The sequence below is a fragment of the Theropithecus gelada genome, chromosome 19, assembly GCF_003255815.1.
Source record: "Theropithecus gelada isolate Dixy chromosome 19, Tgel_1.0, whole genome shotgun sequence".
Taxonomy (NCBI): Eukaryota; Metazoa; Chordata; class Mammalia; order Primates; family Cercopithecidae; genus Theropithecus; species Theropithecus gelada.
Window position 1 is genome coordinate 6,784,244 of NC_037687.1, and position 14,027 is coordinate 6,798,270.

Below are 14,027 nucleotides of genomic sequence, written 5' to 3' on the forward strand. Positions count from 1 at the left end.
GATTTATGGTGTCTTGATATTTGGTGGGACTTGTACCCTTTATTTTCCCTCTGTAGGAGTATATTGGCTACTCATGACTGAGGTGTTTTATACAAATCTTAGGATTTGTATGTCAAGTTCAAGGAGAAAACATTCTGGGGTTTTTAATTGTAATTGCATTAAATCTATGGCTCAATTCTGGAGAGAACTGAAGATTTTAAAACTTTAAGTCTTGGGGCTGTGTTCAGTGGCTGATACCTGTAATCTCAGCACTTTGAGAGCCTGTGGTGGGAGAGTCGCTTGAGGCCAGGAGTTGAAGACCAGCCTGGGTGACAATAGTGACACCCTGTCTCTATAAAAAATCTTTAAAAAAAATTAGCCAGGTATGGTGGCATAGGCCTGTAGTCCCAGCTACTTGGGAGACTGACGCAGGAGGATCTTTTGAGCCCAGGAGGTCAAGGTTACAGTGAACTATGATCGTGCCACTGCACTCTAGCCTTTGTGACAGAGTGATATCCTGTCTCTAAAAATAAATCAATGAATGAATAAATAAAATAAAACAAAACGGCTGGGCGCGGTGGCTCACGCCTGTAATCCCAGCACTTTGGGAGGCCGAGGCGGACGGATCACGAGGTCAGGAGATCGAGACCACGGTGAAACCCCGTCTCTACTAAAAATACAAAAAAATTAGCCGGGCGCGGTGGCGGGCGCCTGTAGTCCCAGCTACTCAAGAAGCTGAGGCAGGAGAATGGCGTGAACCTGGGAGGCAGAGCTTGCAGTGAGCTGAGATCGCACCACTGCACTCCAGCCTGGGGGACGGAGCGAGACTCCGTCTCAAAAACAAAACAAAACAAAACAATAAATAAATAAATAAATAAATAAATAAATAAATTAATTAATAAAACAAAACATTGAGTCTTGCTAGAAAGGAACTCGTATACATTCTATTTTGTTTAGGTCACTAGCTTTATATCGGTTTGTTTCACATCTTCTAGACTATGGTCAATAGTATCCTTTTAAAATCAAAGTCTGATTTCTCTATGTGAAATGCTAAATTCTTCATTTTACCATTCAATCAGTTCTAGCAACTGTGGACAGTTGTGCAATCCACACCCTTATCAAAACAGAACATTTCCACCACTTGCGGCCTCTGTGAGTCAATCTCTACCTTCTCTCTTGCCCCAGAAGCAACCACTGGTTTGATTTCTCTCATCATAGGTTAGTTTTGCTTACTCTAGGATTTCACACGTTATCTTTTTTTTAAAAAAAAAAAAACAATTTGTGAGTTATTTTTGCTTATGTACTGACACTTAGTACACTTTGTATATTGATTTTGGATTCAGCCACACTGCTAAATAATTTTATTAATTTCAGCAATTTATCTGTATATTCTTTGGGAATTTCTATGATGACGATTGCTTCTTCTGTAAAAATGACCCCTGTCTTTCTTCGTTTCTTTCTTTCCTTCTTTCTCTCTCTTCCTTTTTCTTTCTTTCTTTCTTCCTTTTTCTTTCTTTCTTTTTCTTTCTTTTTTCTTTCTCTCTTTCTCTTTCTTTCTTTCTTCTTTTCTCCTTCCTTCCTTTCTCCTTCCTTCCTTTCTCCTTCCTTCCTCCCTCCCTCCCTCCCTCCCTCCCTCCCTCCCTCCTTTCTTTCTTTCTTTCTTTCTTTCTTTCTTTCTTTCTTTCTTTCTTTCTTTCTTTCTTTTCTTTCTTTCCCTTTTCCTTCTGTCTTGTCTTGCAGTACACGCTGAGATCTTCAATACAATGTTGAATAGAAATGGTGATGGCAGATTCCCTTGCGTCGTTCTGATTTCAAAGGGAATCTTTTCAACATCTCGTTATTAAGTATATAGTCTTTCAGTCTAGGTTTTTGGAAGACCTTCTTTATCAGGTTACAGAAGTTCCCTTCCATTTTTACTTTGCCAAGAGATTTTTCCCCCTCTTTCTTTTGATCAGGAATGAATAGTGAGTTGCTACCGCATCTTTCATGTGTCTCTGTTGCAAATGTCTCTTTTTGACAAAGAGAGAACACATCTTGGGTCAGAGCCTTGGGCAAGCAACGGAATCTGCCTAGAATGTAATAACATTGTTTGAACCATTTTTATTCTACAGTTGCTTATTTATTTATTTATTTATTTATTTATTTTGAGACGGGGTCTCATTATGTTGCCCATGCTGGAGTGCAGTGGCGTGATCATAGCTCACTGCAGCCTCTACCTGCTGGGCTCCAGTGATGCTCCTGCCTCAGCCTCCCGAGTAGCTGGGACTACTGGCCATCACACCAGGCTAATTTTTGAAATTTTTGTAAAGACAGGGTCTCTCCACGTTGCTCAGGCTGGTCTCAAACCCCTGACCTCAAAGTGATCCTCTCGTCTCGACTTCCCAGAGTGCTGGGATTACGGGTATGAGCCATTACACCCGTCAGACAGTTGCTTCTGTTTGTAGCATATGAGTTTTGTAGGAGGATGGAAAGTTCTCTTCTTAAGCACAAAAGAGTTAAAGTTAAAGTTCATGTTCCGTATGTAATGGGTTACAGACTGTGGCAGCAATTGAGAAGATGATACATTCTACACATGGAAGTGAGAGAAACAGGGTTACAACAGACACTAAGTATCAAATCAATTCGCGCACACACAGCTATGGCATAATGGTCAGACACAGGCTTGGAAGTCATGCTGACTGAGTTTGCATCCCAGCTGTGTGTCTCACCTCAGTTTCCTTCTCTGTAAAATGAGGATAATAATATTACTTACCTTGAAGAGTTGCTGGGAGGAGTCCCTGTTATCCCTGTAGCATGCTGAAAATTGAGAGCACGGTGGGTGGAAGCCCATGCTAGTTTCCACTACACACAAGGTAAAGAGAAAAGGCTGTGGTTAAGAAAGCGGGCTTAGCTGGGAATTGTGGCTCCTACACGTAATAACCAACGTTTAGCGAGGCTGAGGCAGGAGGACTGCTTGAGGACCAGCCTGGGCAACATAATGAAACTCTCTGTCTCTACAAAAACATTTTTAAAATTAGCTGGGTGTGGTGGCACACACACATCTGTTGTCCTGCCTACTCGGGAGGCTGAGTTGGGAGCATTGCTTGGGCCCAGGAGGCGAAGGATGCAGTGAGCTATGATTGCACCACTGCACTCCAGCCTGGACAACAGAGTGAGAGCATCTTTCTCTCTGTCTGTCTCTCTCTGTCACACACATACACACACACACACACACACACACAACGTGGGTTCTAGATTCACACCATCTCGGAATTTAATTGCAGCTCCTCCTCTAACTTACTCTTGCTGTTAATCTCAACCAGAACCCTTACACCAATCTAAGCCTGCTTTCTTTTAGGTAAAATGGACATAGATGGGCGTGGTAGCTCATGCCTGTAATCCCTGCACTTCGGGAGGCTGAGGCAGGTGCATTACTTGAGGTCAGGCGTTCAAGACCAGCCTGGACAACATGGTGAAACCCCTATCTCTACCAAAAAATACAAAAATCAGCTGGACGTGGTGGCACACACCTGTAGTTCCAGCTACTCAGGAGGCTGAGGTGGGAGAATCGCTTGAACCTGGGAGGCGGAAGTTGCTGAGATGGTGCCACCACCCTCCAGCCTGGGTGACAGAGCAAGACTCCATCTCAAAAAGGCATAAACACTCACAGTGTGGTTATGAGAATGGAGTTAATCTGACTGCCTAACCATGCGTAGTAGGCATCCAAGAAATGCAATTTTTTTTTTTTTTCTTTTGAGACGGAGTCTCACTCTTGTTGCTCAGGCTGAAGTGCAGTGGTGCTCTCAGCTCACTGCAACCTCCGCCTCCTGGGTTCAAGCGATTCTCCTGCCTCAGCCTCCTGAGTAGCTGGGATTACAGGTGCCTGCCACCATGCCTGGCTTCTTTTTTCTTTTTTCTTTTTTTTTTTTTTTTTTTTTTGGTATTTTTAGTACAGATGGGGTTTCACCATGTTGCCCAGGCTGGTTTTGAACTCCTGACCTCAAGTGATCTGCCTGCCTTAGCCTTCCAAAGTGCTGGGATTACAGGCATGAGTCGCTGCGCCCAGCCAAAAAAAAATTGCAAATATTGTTACATTAGGGGGCACAGAGTAGGGGTTTGCAGGTATGTCAGAATCACCTAACGAGAGTGTTAATATGCATGCCGGGCGCGGTGGCTCAAGCCTGTAATCCCAGCACTTTGGGAGGCCGAGATGGGTGGATCACGAGGTCAGGAGATCGAGACCATCCTGGCTAACACGGTGAAACCTCGTCTCTACTAAAAAATACAAAAAACTAGCCGGGCGAGGTGGCAGGTGCCTGTAGTCCCAGCTACTCGGGAGGCTGAGGCAGGAGAATGGCGGGAACCCGGGAGGCGGAGCTTGCAGTGAGCTGAGATCTGGCCACTGCACTCCAGCCTGGGCGACAGAGCGAGACTCCGTCTCAAAAAAAAAAAAAAAAAAAAAAGAGAGTGTTAATATGCATATTCCCAGGACCCACCTCCATCCGTCCAGTTAACAAACCTATACCAGGGGCCTCCTCCGCACAAGGCACTGTCATAGTTGCTGGGCATTCCAGAAACAGAATGATGGTCCTCCCCTCTTCAAACTGACATTTTATTTGGGTGAGATGAACAATAAACACAAGTGAAGCAAAGCTAACGGGATAGAAAACGCCAGAGTAGGGGAGTGGGATTTTATTACATTTTCATTAATTTATGTATATATTTATTTTTTGAGATGGGATCTTGCTCTGTTGCCCAGGCTGGAGTGCAGTGGCACAGTCATGGCTCACTGCAGCCTCCACCTCCCAGGCTCAAACAATCCTCCTCTCTCAGCCTCCCAAGTAGCTGGGACTACAGGTATGCACCACCATGCCTGGCTAATTTTTAAATTTTTTTTGTAGAGATGGGATCTCATTATGTGGCCCCAGGTTGATTTTGAACACCTGGGCTCAAGTGATTGTCTCACTTCTGCCTCCCAACGTGCTGGGATTACAGGTGTGCACCACCACACCCAGCTGACTTTTTATTTTTTGTGGAGACAGGGTCTCTGTGTGTTAACCAGGCTGGTCTTGAACTCCTGGGCTCATGTCAACCTGGGAGTGTGATTTTAAATAGGGTGGTTAGAGGAGGTCTCATAGAAAATGTGTACTTTGAGGAAAGACGAAGTTAGCAAGGAACTTTCTTTTTTTTTTTTTTTTTTTGAGACGGAGTCTCGCTCTGTTGCCCAGGCTGGAGTGCAGTGGCGCGATCTCGGCTCACTGCAAGCTCCGCCTCCCGGGTTCACACCATTTTCCTGCCTCAGCCTCACGTGTAGCTGGGACTACAGGCACCCACCACCGCGCCCGGCGAATTTTTTTATTTTTAGTAGAGACAGCGTTTCACTGTGTTAGTCAGGATGGTCTCGATCTCCTGACCTCGTGATCCGCCCGTCTCGGCCTCCCAAAGTGCTGGCATTACAGGCGTGAGCCACCACGCCCGGCCAGCAAGGAACTTTCTTCTGGATATCAGGGTGTATTTGTTTGCGTGGGTGCCATAACAAAGTACCAGAAGCTTGGAGGCTTAAACAGCAGAAATTTATTTTTTCATAATAAATGTCTTGGTCATCTCCCTGTCCTCCTCTCTTCTTCCTCCTCACCCACTCTACCTCCAGCCACATGGGCCTCCTTGCTGTTCCTCCAACATGTTAAGCAAGGTCTTGCCTCAGGACTATTGCATGCGCTGTTCCCTCTTCTTGGAATACAGTTTCTTTTGTGTTATGGGTCAAACCGTGTCCCTCAAAATGTATACATTGAAGTCTTAACTCCTAGTATCTCAGAATGTGGCTGTATTTGGATATAGAGTATTTACAGAGGTAGTTAAGTTAGAACGAGGTCATCTGTGTGGGCTAATGCACTATGACTGATGTCCTTATAACAAGAGTAAACCAGGGCACAGGCAGGGCAAGACCACGTCACAGTGCAGAGAGAAGGTGACTGTCTACTGAAACGAGCCCTTAGAGGAATCTACAAATATCCAGTCCTAAAAAGTAAAATCAAGCTGGCCAGGCGCGGTGGCTCACACCTGTAATCCCAGCACTTTGGGAGGCTAAGGCAGGTGGATCACCTGAGATCAGGAGTTCAAGACCAGCCTGACCAACATGGTGAAACCTCATCTCTACTAAAAACACAAAAATAAGCTGGGTGTGATAGTGGGCGCCTATAATCCCAGCTACTCAGGAGTCTGGGGCAGGAGAATTGCTGGAACCCGGGAGGCAGAGGTTGCAGTGAGCTGAGATCGTGCCATTGCACTCCAGCCTGGGGGACAAAGTGAGACTCCGTATCAAAAACAAAAACGAAAAACTATCCATGAGAACACTTTGTGATGTGCTGTTTTATATCACAGAACTGAACCTGTGTTTTGGTTCAACAAGTTTGAAATACTCTTTTTGTAAAATCTAAGCAGTTATGTTTCTGAACCTATCGAGCCCATAGGAACGTATGAATATCCAGTCCTAAAAACTAGAAACAAGTGATCTGTGAAAACACTTTGTGATGTGCTGTTTCTTTTTTTTTTTCTTTTTTTTTTCTTTTTAGACAGAGTCTCACTCTGTGGCCCAGGCTGGAGTGCAGTGGCCGGACCTCAGCTCACTGCAAGCTCCGCCTCCCGGGTTTACGCCATTCTCCCGCCTCAGCCTCCCGAGTAGCTGGGACTACAGGTGCCCGCCACCTCGCCCGGCTAGTTTTTTGTATTTTTTTTAGTAGAGACGGGGTTTCACCATGTTAGCCAGGATGGTCTTGATCTCCTGACCTCGTGATCCGCCCGTCTCGGCCTTCCAAAGTGCTGGGATTACAGGCTTGAGCCACCGCGCCTGGCTGTGCTATTTCATTTCACAGAATGGGACCTGTGCTTTGAAGAAACCAACCCTACCAACACCTTGATCTTGGACTTCTAGTCTCAGAACTATTCCAGACATTTCCTATGAATAGAATTGTACAATACATGGCATTTTGTGATTCGCTTCTTTCACTGAGCATATTTTTAAGGTTCATCCATGTCGTAGTGTGGAACAGTATTTTCTCCTTTTTATGGCTGAGTAATATTCCATTGTGTGGATTTACCTGTACTGGACATTTCGTATAAATAGATGCATACAATATGTGGCTTTGGATGATGAATTTTAACCAACTCTCCTGATGAGTCTGCTTTAGGACTCTTGGTCCACACTGACTTCATGGAGAGTGTTGGGGGCCATGGGAGAGCCAAGTCTACAAGCTGTGGGAGGCTGGTGGATGGAAGGCTGGTTAGAATTCTTCAGGATCTGGGGAACTTCAGAGAGTGCTGAACCTGTTGGGATGTTGGATGAGCCAATACTTGGCAAATGCAAGAATATGAAGGTTTCTTTCTTTCTTTTTCTTTTTCCAGATACTCAAAAGCTGGGGCCATGTTACAAGTGCCCGACCATTTCATTAGTTAATATCTTTTGGTTGCAGGCCATGGCAACCCAATCTAAACTGACTTAAACAAGAAAAGGAATGTTTTGGCTCATGAAATAAGGAAGTTCAGGGATGGCCAGGCATGGTGGCTTCCACCTATAATGTCAGCACTTTAGGAGGCTGAGGCAGGTGGATTCCTCAAGTCCAGGAGTTCAAGACCAGCCTGGGCAATATAGCGAGACCTCATCTATACAAAAAATACAGAAATTAGCTCAGTGTTGCGGCACATGCCTGTAGTCCCAGGTACTTGGGAGGTGGAGGCAGGAGGCCTGATTTTTTGTTTGTTTGTTTGAGACAGGGTCTTGCTTTGTTGCCCGGACTGAAGTGCTGTGGTGCCATTATAGCCCACTGCAGGCTCAAACTCCTGGACTCAGCGATCCACTCATCACAGCCTCCTGTGTAGTTCAGAATGTTTTTGAGGTCATCCACGTTGTCATATGAATCAGTGCTTCATTCCTTTTTATGGCTGAATACTATTCCATTGTATGGATATACCACATTTGTTTAACCATTAGTGATTCATTTTACGTTTTGTCAATTTTAACTCAATAAAAAAGTGCAGAGCATAGATCTGGATCAGGCACAGCTTAATCTTTATCAGAAGAGAATGCAGTTTCGTGGAAGGGGGTCTATGCTTTCATTTCCCCTCCACACCAGTCCCCAAGCCAGGTGGCCTGGGGGATCAGTTTCTCCCCTGCCCTTTCATCCTCCCCTACCCTTATTTCTCTGTCTCCTCACAGTTCCTGTGCCTTAAGAACATTAGAACCTTCCTGTCCACCTGCTGTGAGAAGTTCGGCCTCAAGCGGAGTGAGCTCTTCGAAGCCTTTGACCTCTTCGATGTGCAGGATTTTGGCAAGGTGAGCTGCCCACTTGAAGCACAAAGACTGAGTTTCAGTTCATTTCCATTGACGTCTACACTGGGCAAGCTAAGGGCTGTCAGAGGACAGGCAAACAAGCCAGACCAGGCCATATACATGGTGCAGATAGCACTGGTTTAGGATATGTGGAACTGAGTTTGAGTCCTCACTCTGACACTTGCTGAATGACCTTAGATACGTGGCTGTGCCTCTCTGAGCCCCCGTTTCTCCCCTTAAATATGGGAATATTATCATCCTGCCCTCTCTGAGTGGCTGTGAGGATTAAATAGAAAGATAGACGGCCGGGCGCGGTGGCTCATGCCTGTAATCCCAGCACTTTGGGAGGCTAAGGTGGGCAGATCACAAGGTCAGGAGATCAAGACCACCCTGGCTAATACAGTTAAACCTTGTCTCTACTAAAAATACAAAAAATTAGCCGGGCATGGTGGTAGGTGTCTGTAGTCCCAGCTACTGGGGAGGCTGAGGCAGGAAAATTGCTTGAACCCAGGAGGCGGAGGTTGCAGACAGCCGAGATCATGCCACTTCACTCCAGCCTGAGCAACAGAGTGAGACTCCACTTAAAAAAAATAAATAAATAATGAAGATAGGAGCAAAGGGTGGGGCTCACTTAAGGGAACAATGGTATGGGGAATGGGGAGGTAGAGAATATCCCGAATTAGGTTCCCAAGAGGCATGGGGTCTAACCTCAGACAGAGCCTTGCAGTTGGAGGCTGTTTTCTGCTCTGGGGGTGTACAAGGGGCTCACTGGGTGGCCACTGCCTCGTCACAGGTCATCTACACCCTGTCTGCTCTGTCCTGGACCCCGATCGCCCAGAACAGGGGGATCATGTGAGTAACCACCTGGGCCTTGGGCCATTTAGCCCCAATCCTCTCCCTCCCTGAAGCCCCACTTCTACCCAGCCCCCAGGCCCCTGGCTCACACCCTCCTGACTCCCCAGGCCCTTCCCCACCGAGGAGGAGAGTGTAGGTGATGAAGACATCTACAGTGGCCTGTCCGACCAGATCGAGTGAGTGCTCAGGCCTGTGGCTGCACAGTTCATTTCAGCACCGTCCTGGGGGTGGAGGGTCTGGGGGGACATGGTCTTGGCCTCCAGGAAATAACGTCATACCTAGGTGTCTGGGGCACACAACCTTGCCTGGGAGTCTGGGGAGACACAACCCTGCCCTGGGGCTTGAGGGACATGGCCTGCCCTTGGAGTCTGAGGTCCCATCCTGGGAGTCTTGAGGGGACAAAGCCCTGTCCTGCGGTCTGAGGGGACCCTGCTGTGATCTGGGAGAGGTCCGAGGGATCCCTGACCTCACAACCCACAGCGACACGGTGGAAGAGGATGAGGACCTGTATGACTGCGTGGAGAATGAGGAGGCGGAAGGCGACGAGATCTATGAGGACCTCATGCGCTCGGAGCCCGTGTCCATGCCGGTGTGCGAGGCGGAGGGTCGGGCCTGGGGAGGGCGCGGGCGGCGGGGGCAGCTCCAGGGCCCCCAACACCGTTTTCTCCCCTCGCGCTCAGCCCAAGATGACAGAGTATGACAAGCGCTGCTGCTGCCTGCGGGAGATTCAGCAGACGGAGGAGAAGTACACGGACACGCTGGGCTCCATCCAGCAGGTGGGCGTCTCCCACCCAGCTCCTGCCGGGCGGATGCGCGGGTCCACCTGTCCGGCCGCCTCTGGGCAGCTGAGACTTTTCCTGCCCCCATCGCTTTTCCTTTCTGTGACTGTCTCCATCTCTGGATTTCTCTGACTTACATATGTATATATAAATATGAGTCTGACATATATATATCTATATAAAAAAAAATATATAAATACGGTACTCCGCCTGCAGAAGCAGTCAAAAAAACAAAAACAAACAAAATAAATACAAAATTAAAAATATAGGCCGGGCGCGGTGGCTCAAGCCTGTAATCCCAGCACTTTGGGAGGCCGAGACGGGCGGATCACGAGGTCAGGAGATCGAGACCATCCTGGCTGACACGGTGAAACCCCGTCTCTACTAAAAAAATACAAAAAACTAGCCGGGCGAGGTGGCGGGCGCCTGTAGTCCCAGCTACTCGGGAGGCTGAGGCAGGAGAATGGTGGGAACCCGGGAGGCGGAGCTTGCAGTGAGCTGAGATCCGGCCACCGCACTCCAGCCTGGGCAACAGAGCGAGACTCCGTCTCAAAAAAAAAAAAAAAAATATATATATATATATATATAAATATATACATAAATAGAAAATATATAAATATATACAAAGTATATATAAAAATATAAACATATAATATGTATAAAATATAAATATATGATATATATTTATAAGATATAAATATATAGTTTTTATATAGAGCCATATATGAACAATATATACAATATATAAAATATAAATAATATGTAGATATATTAATATAGGCATATATATTTTTATATAGATATATATTTCTTAATATACAAGATAAATAATCCATATGTAGACATATATATCTTTATCTTATATACCTATAAGATATATATCTTTATCTATCTATCTTTTTTTGGGGGGAGACAGGATTTCTCTCTTATTGCCCAGGCTAGAGGGCAATGGCACACTCTCGCTTTACTACAGTCTCTGTCTACCAGGCTCAAGCGATCCTTCTGCTTCAGCCTCCCGAGTAGCTGGGATTACAGGCATGCACCACCATGCTCGACTCATTTTTGTATTTTTACTAGAGACGAGGTTTTGTCATGTTGGCTGGGCTGGTCTCGAACTCTGACCTCAAGTGATCTGCCCACCTCGGCCTCCAAAAGTGCTAGGATTACAGGCATGAGCCACTGTGCCCAGCTTATATGTCTATCTTTTAAAGACATATATCTTTATTTAGAGATATATATAAAGTATATATAAGATATATAATATATAAAAGTATTATATTTAAAAATATATATTATATATAATATATGTATATATAAAATATATTATATATAATATATGTGTATATAAAAATATATTATATATAATATATGTATATATATAAAAATATATAATATATATATTATATATGTATATATATTTTTTTTGCTATGTTACCCAGGCTGGTCTTAAACTCCTGGGCTCAAGCAATCCTCCTGTAATCCAAGCCTTTTGGGAGGCCGCACTGGGCCTCTTCCTCTTGTCTCTCTGTCTCTCTCTTTATCTCTCACTCTGTCTCCTTTTCCCTCCAGGTCTTCTCTTGCTACTTTCTTCCTCAGTGTGTCATTCTCTCCCTTTGTAGCTCTTTATCCCTGGCTCAGTCTTTTTCTGTGTCCTCATCTCTCCATTTCTTTTAAGAATAACTTTATTGAGATTTCATTAATATACATATAATCCATCTATTTAGAGTATACAGTTCAGTGGTTTTTGGCATACACACAAGATTATGCAGTCATCACTACTATCTAATTTTGGGACATTTTCATTTGTTTTGTTTTTTTTTGTTTGTTTCTTTTGTTTTGATTTGTTTTGTTTTGAAATGGGATCTCACTGTCCCATCCAGGCTGGAGTGCAGTGGCACGATCATAGTTCACTGCAGCTTTGAACTCCTGGGCTCAAATGATCCTCCTGCCTTAACCTCCTGAGGAGCTGAGGCTGCAGATACATGCCACCACACCCTGCTTAATTCTTTAAATTTTTTGTAGATATGGGGTCTTGCTATGTTGCCCAGGCTGGTCTCATACTCCTGGCCTCAAGCGATCCTCCTGCCTTGGCCTCCCAAAGTGTTGGGATTACAGGTGTGAGCCACCACTCCTGGCCTTTATTTTAGAACATTTTCATCATCCCCCAAAGAAACTCCAAACTCGTTAGCTGTCCCCCCTCAATCTCTTATCTTCCCCCAGTCCATGGCAACCACAAGCTTACTCCCTGTCTCTGTGGATTGGCCTCTTCTGGACATTTAATATAAAGGGAATTACATACTATGTGGTTTATATGCATCTGGCTTCTTTCGCTGAGCGTGGTGTTTTCAAGGTTAATCCACACAGTAACCTGTGTCAGAGCTTCATTCCTTTTCATGGCTGAATAATATTCCATTGTACAGATGGACCACATTTTCTTTTTTTTTTTCTTTTTTGAGACCAGTCTCACTCTGTCGCCCAGGCTGGAGTGTAGTGGCATGATCTCGGCTCACTGCAACCTCTGCCATCCAGGTTCAAGCGATTCTTCTGCCTCAGCCTCCTGAGTAGCTGGGATTACAGGCACCTGCTACCGTGCCCGGCTAATTTTTGTAGTTTTAGTATAGATGGGGTTTCACCATCTTGATGAGGCTGGTGTTGAACTCCTGACCTCGTGATCCACCTGCCTCGGCCTCCCAAAGTGCTGGGATTACAGGCATGAGCCACCGCACCTGGCCGGACCACATTTTATACATCCATTCACCCATTGATAAGCATTTTGGTTATTTCTGCTTTTGGGTTATTATGAATAATTTCGCTGTGAACATTCTTGTACAAGTTTTTGTGTGGACACGCTCCCTCTCTTTATCTCCCTCTCTGTCTCCTTCCCCTGTCTCTCTGAGACTGGTCTGGAGGAGCGAATCTTGTCTTCCATCATCCTTCTCTCCCTTCCCTGCAGCATTTCATGAAGCCCCTGCAACGGTTCCTGAAACCTCAAGACATTGAGATCATCTTTATCAACATTGAGGTGAGCCAGCCGATCCCCAGCCCTCTTGGGTCTGTCTAGTGCGGACAACTTACTGCCCCTACCTGTCCCTGGAGTACAGGGGTTGGGAGTTGAACAACATGGGGCCCCTTTCCTGCCTGGCCCCTTGAGCCCTGGGCTCTGGTCCCAGCCCTCACCCTTCCCTCCGAGTAGGACCTGCTTCGTGTTCATACTCACTTCCTAAAGGAGATGAAGGAAGCCCTGGGCACCCCTGGCGCAGCCAATCTCTACCAGGTCTTCATCAAATACAAGGAGAGGTGAGACTCAGCTGGCCAGACTGAAGCACTGGGGTCACTCTGCCTTGCCTAGGCTGGGCATTCGAGAGACCTTACCCTCAGACACCACTGGACAGGGAAGACTTTGTGCTGTGTGCTCATGGGCGAGGGGCTGCCCATCTCTGGTTCAATTCCCAGCTCTGCTGTGTGGCACTGCGTAGTCACTTAACCTCTCTGTGCTTCTGCTTCCTCATCTGTACATCAGTGGGTCACAGGAATGTGCCTCCTAGGCTGGTGGTGAGGGTGGAATATACGGATGCACACAGGGCCTGGCACATAGTAGGTGCTCAATAAGTATTTGTTAAATGAAGGAACATTGGCCAGGTACGGTGGCTCAGGCCTGTAATCCCAGCACTTTGGGAGGCTGAGGTGGGTGGATCATTTGAGGTCAGGGGTTCGAGACCAGGCTGGCCAATATGGTGAAACCCTGTCTGCATCGCCTGAAAATACAACTAAAACACAACTAAAAATACAAAAAAACAATTAGCCGGGCGTGGTGGCGTGCGCCTGTAATCCTAGTTACTCAGGAGAATTGCTTGAACCCGGGAGGTGGAGGTTGCAGTGAGTCAAGATCACGCCACTGGACTGCAGCCCGGGCGGCAGAGCAAGACTCTGTCTCAAAAATAAAAAATAGGCCAGGTGTGGTGGCTCACACCTGTAAATCCGGCACTTTGGGAGGCCAAGGAGGGCAGATCACTTGAGATCAGGAGTTGGAAACCAGCCCGGCCAACATGGTGAAACCCCAACTCTACTAAAAATACAAAAATTAGCCAGGCGTGGTGGCGGGCACCTGT

General features: G+C 46.2%; 1 protein-coding gene across 5 annotated transcripts in view; it reads left to right on the forward strand.

Annotated features, from left to right (window-relative positions):
- VAV1 (vav guanine nucleotide exchange factor 1) overlaps positions 1-14,027 on the forward strand; it is an 85,014-nt gene that overhangs the window by 40,259 nt on the left and 30,728 nt on the right. For 3 of the 5 annotated variants that reach the window (XM_025367150.1, XM_025367151.1, XM_025367154.1), the window contains exons 2-8: positions 8,171-8,287; positions 9,078-9,136; positions 9,247-9,315; positions 9,620-9,728; positions 9,820-9,915; positions 12,872-12,940; positions 13,112-13,215. In XM_025367150.1, the coding sequence (XP_025222935.1) occupies positions 8,171-8,287; positions 9,078-9,136; positions 9,247-9,315; positions 9,620-9,728; positions 9,820-9,915; positions 12,872-12,940; positions 13,112-13,215 (623 nt within the window). Of the gene's footprint in view, positions 1-3,094; positions 3,131-8,170; positions 8,288-9,077; positions 9,137-9,246; positions 9,316-9,619; positions 9,729-9,819; positions 9,916-12,871; positions 12,941-13,111; positions 13,216-14,027 lie in introns of those variants that run through there. The other 2 variants (XM_025367153.1, XM_025367152.1) reach the window with 2 other exon arrangements.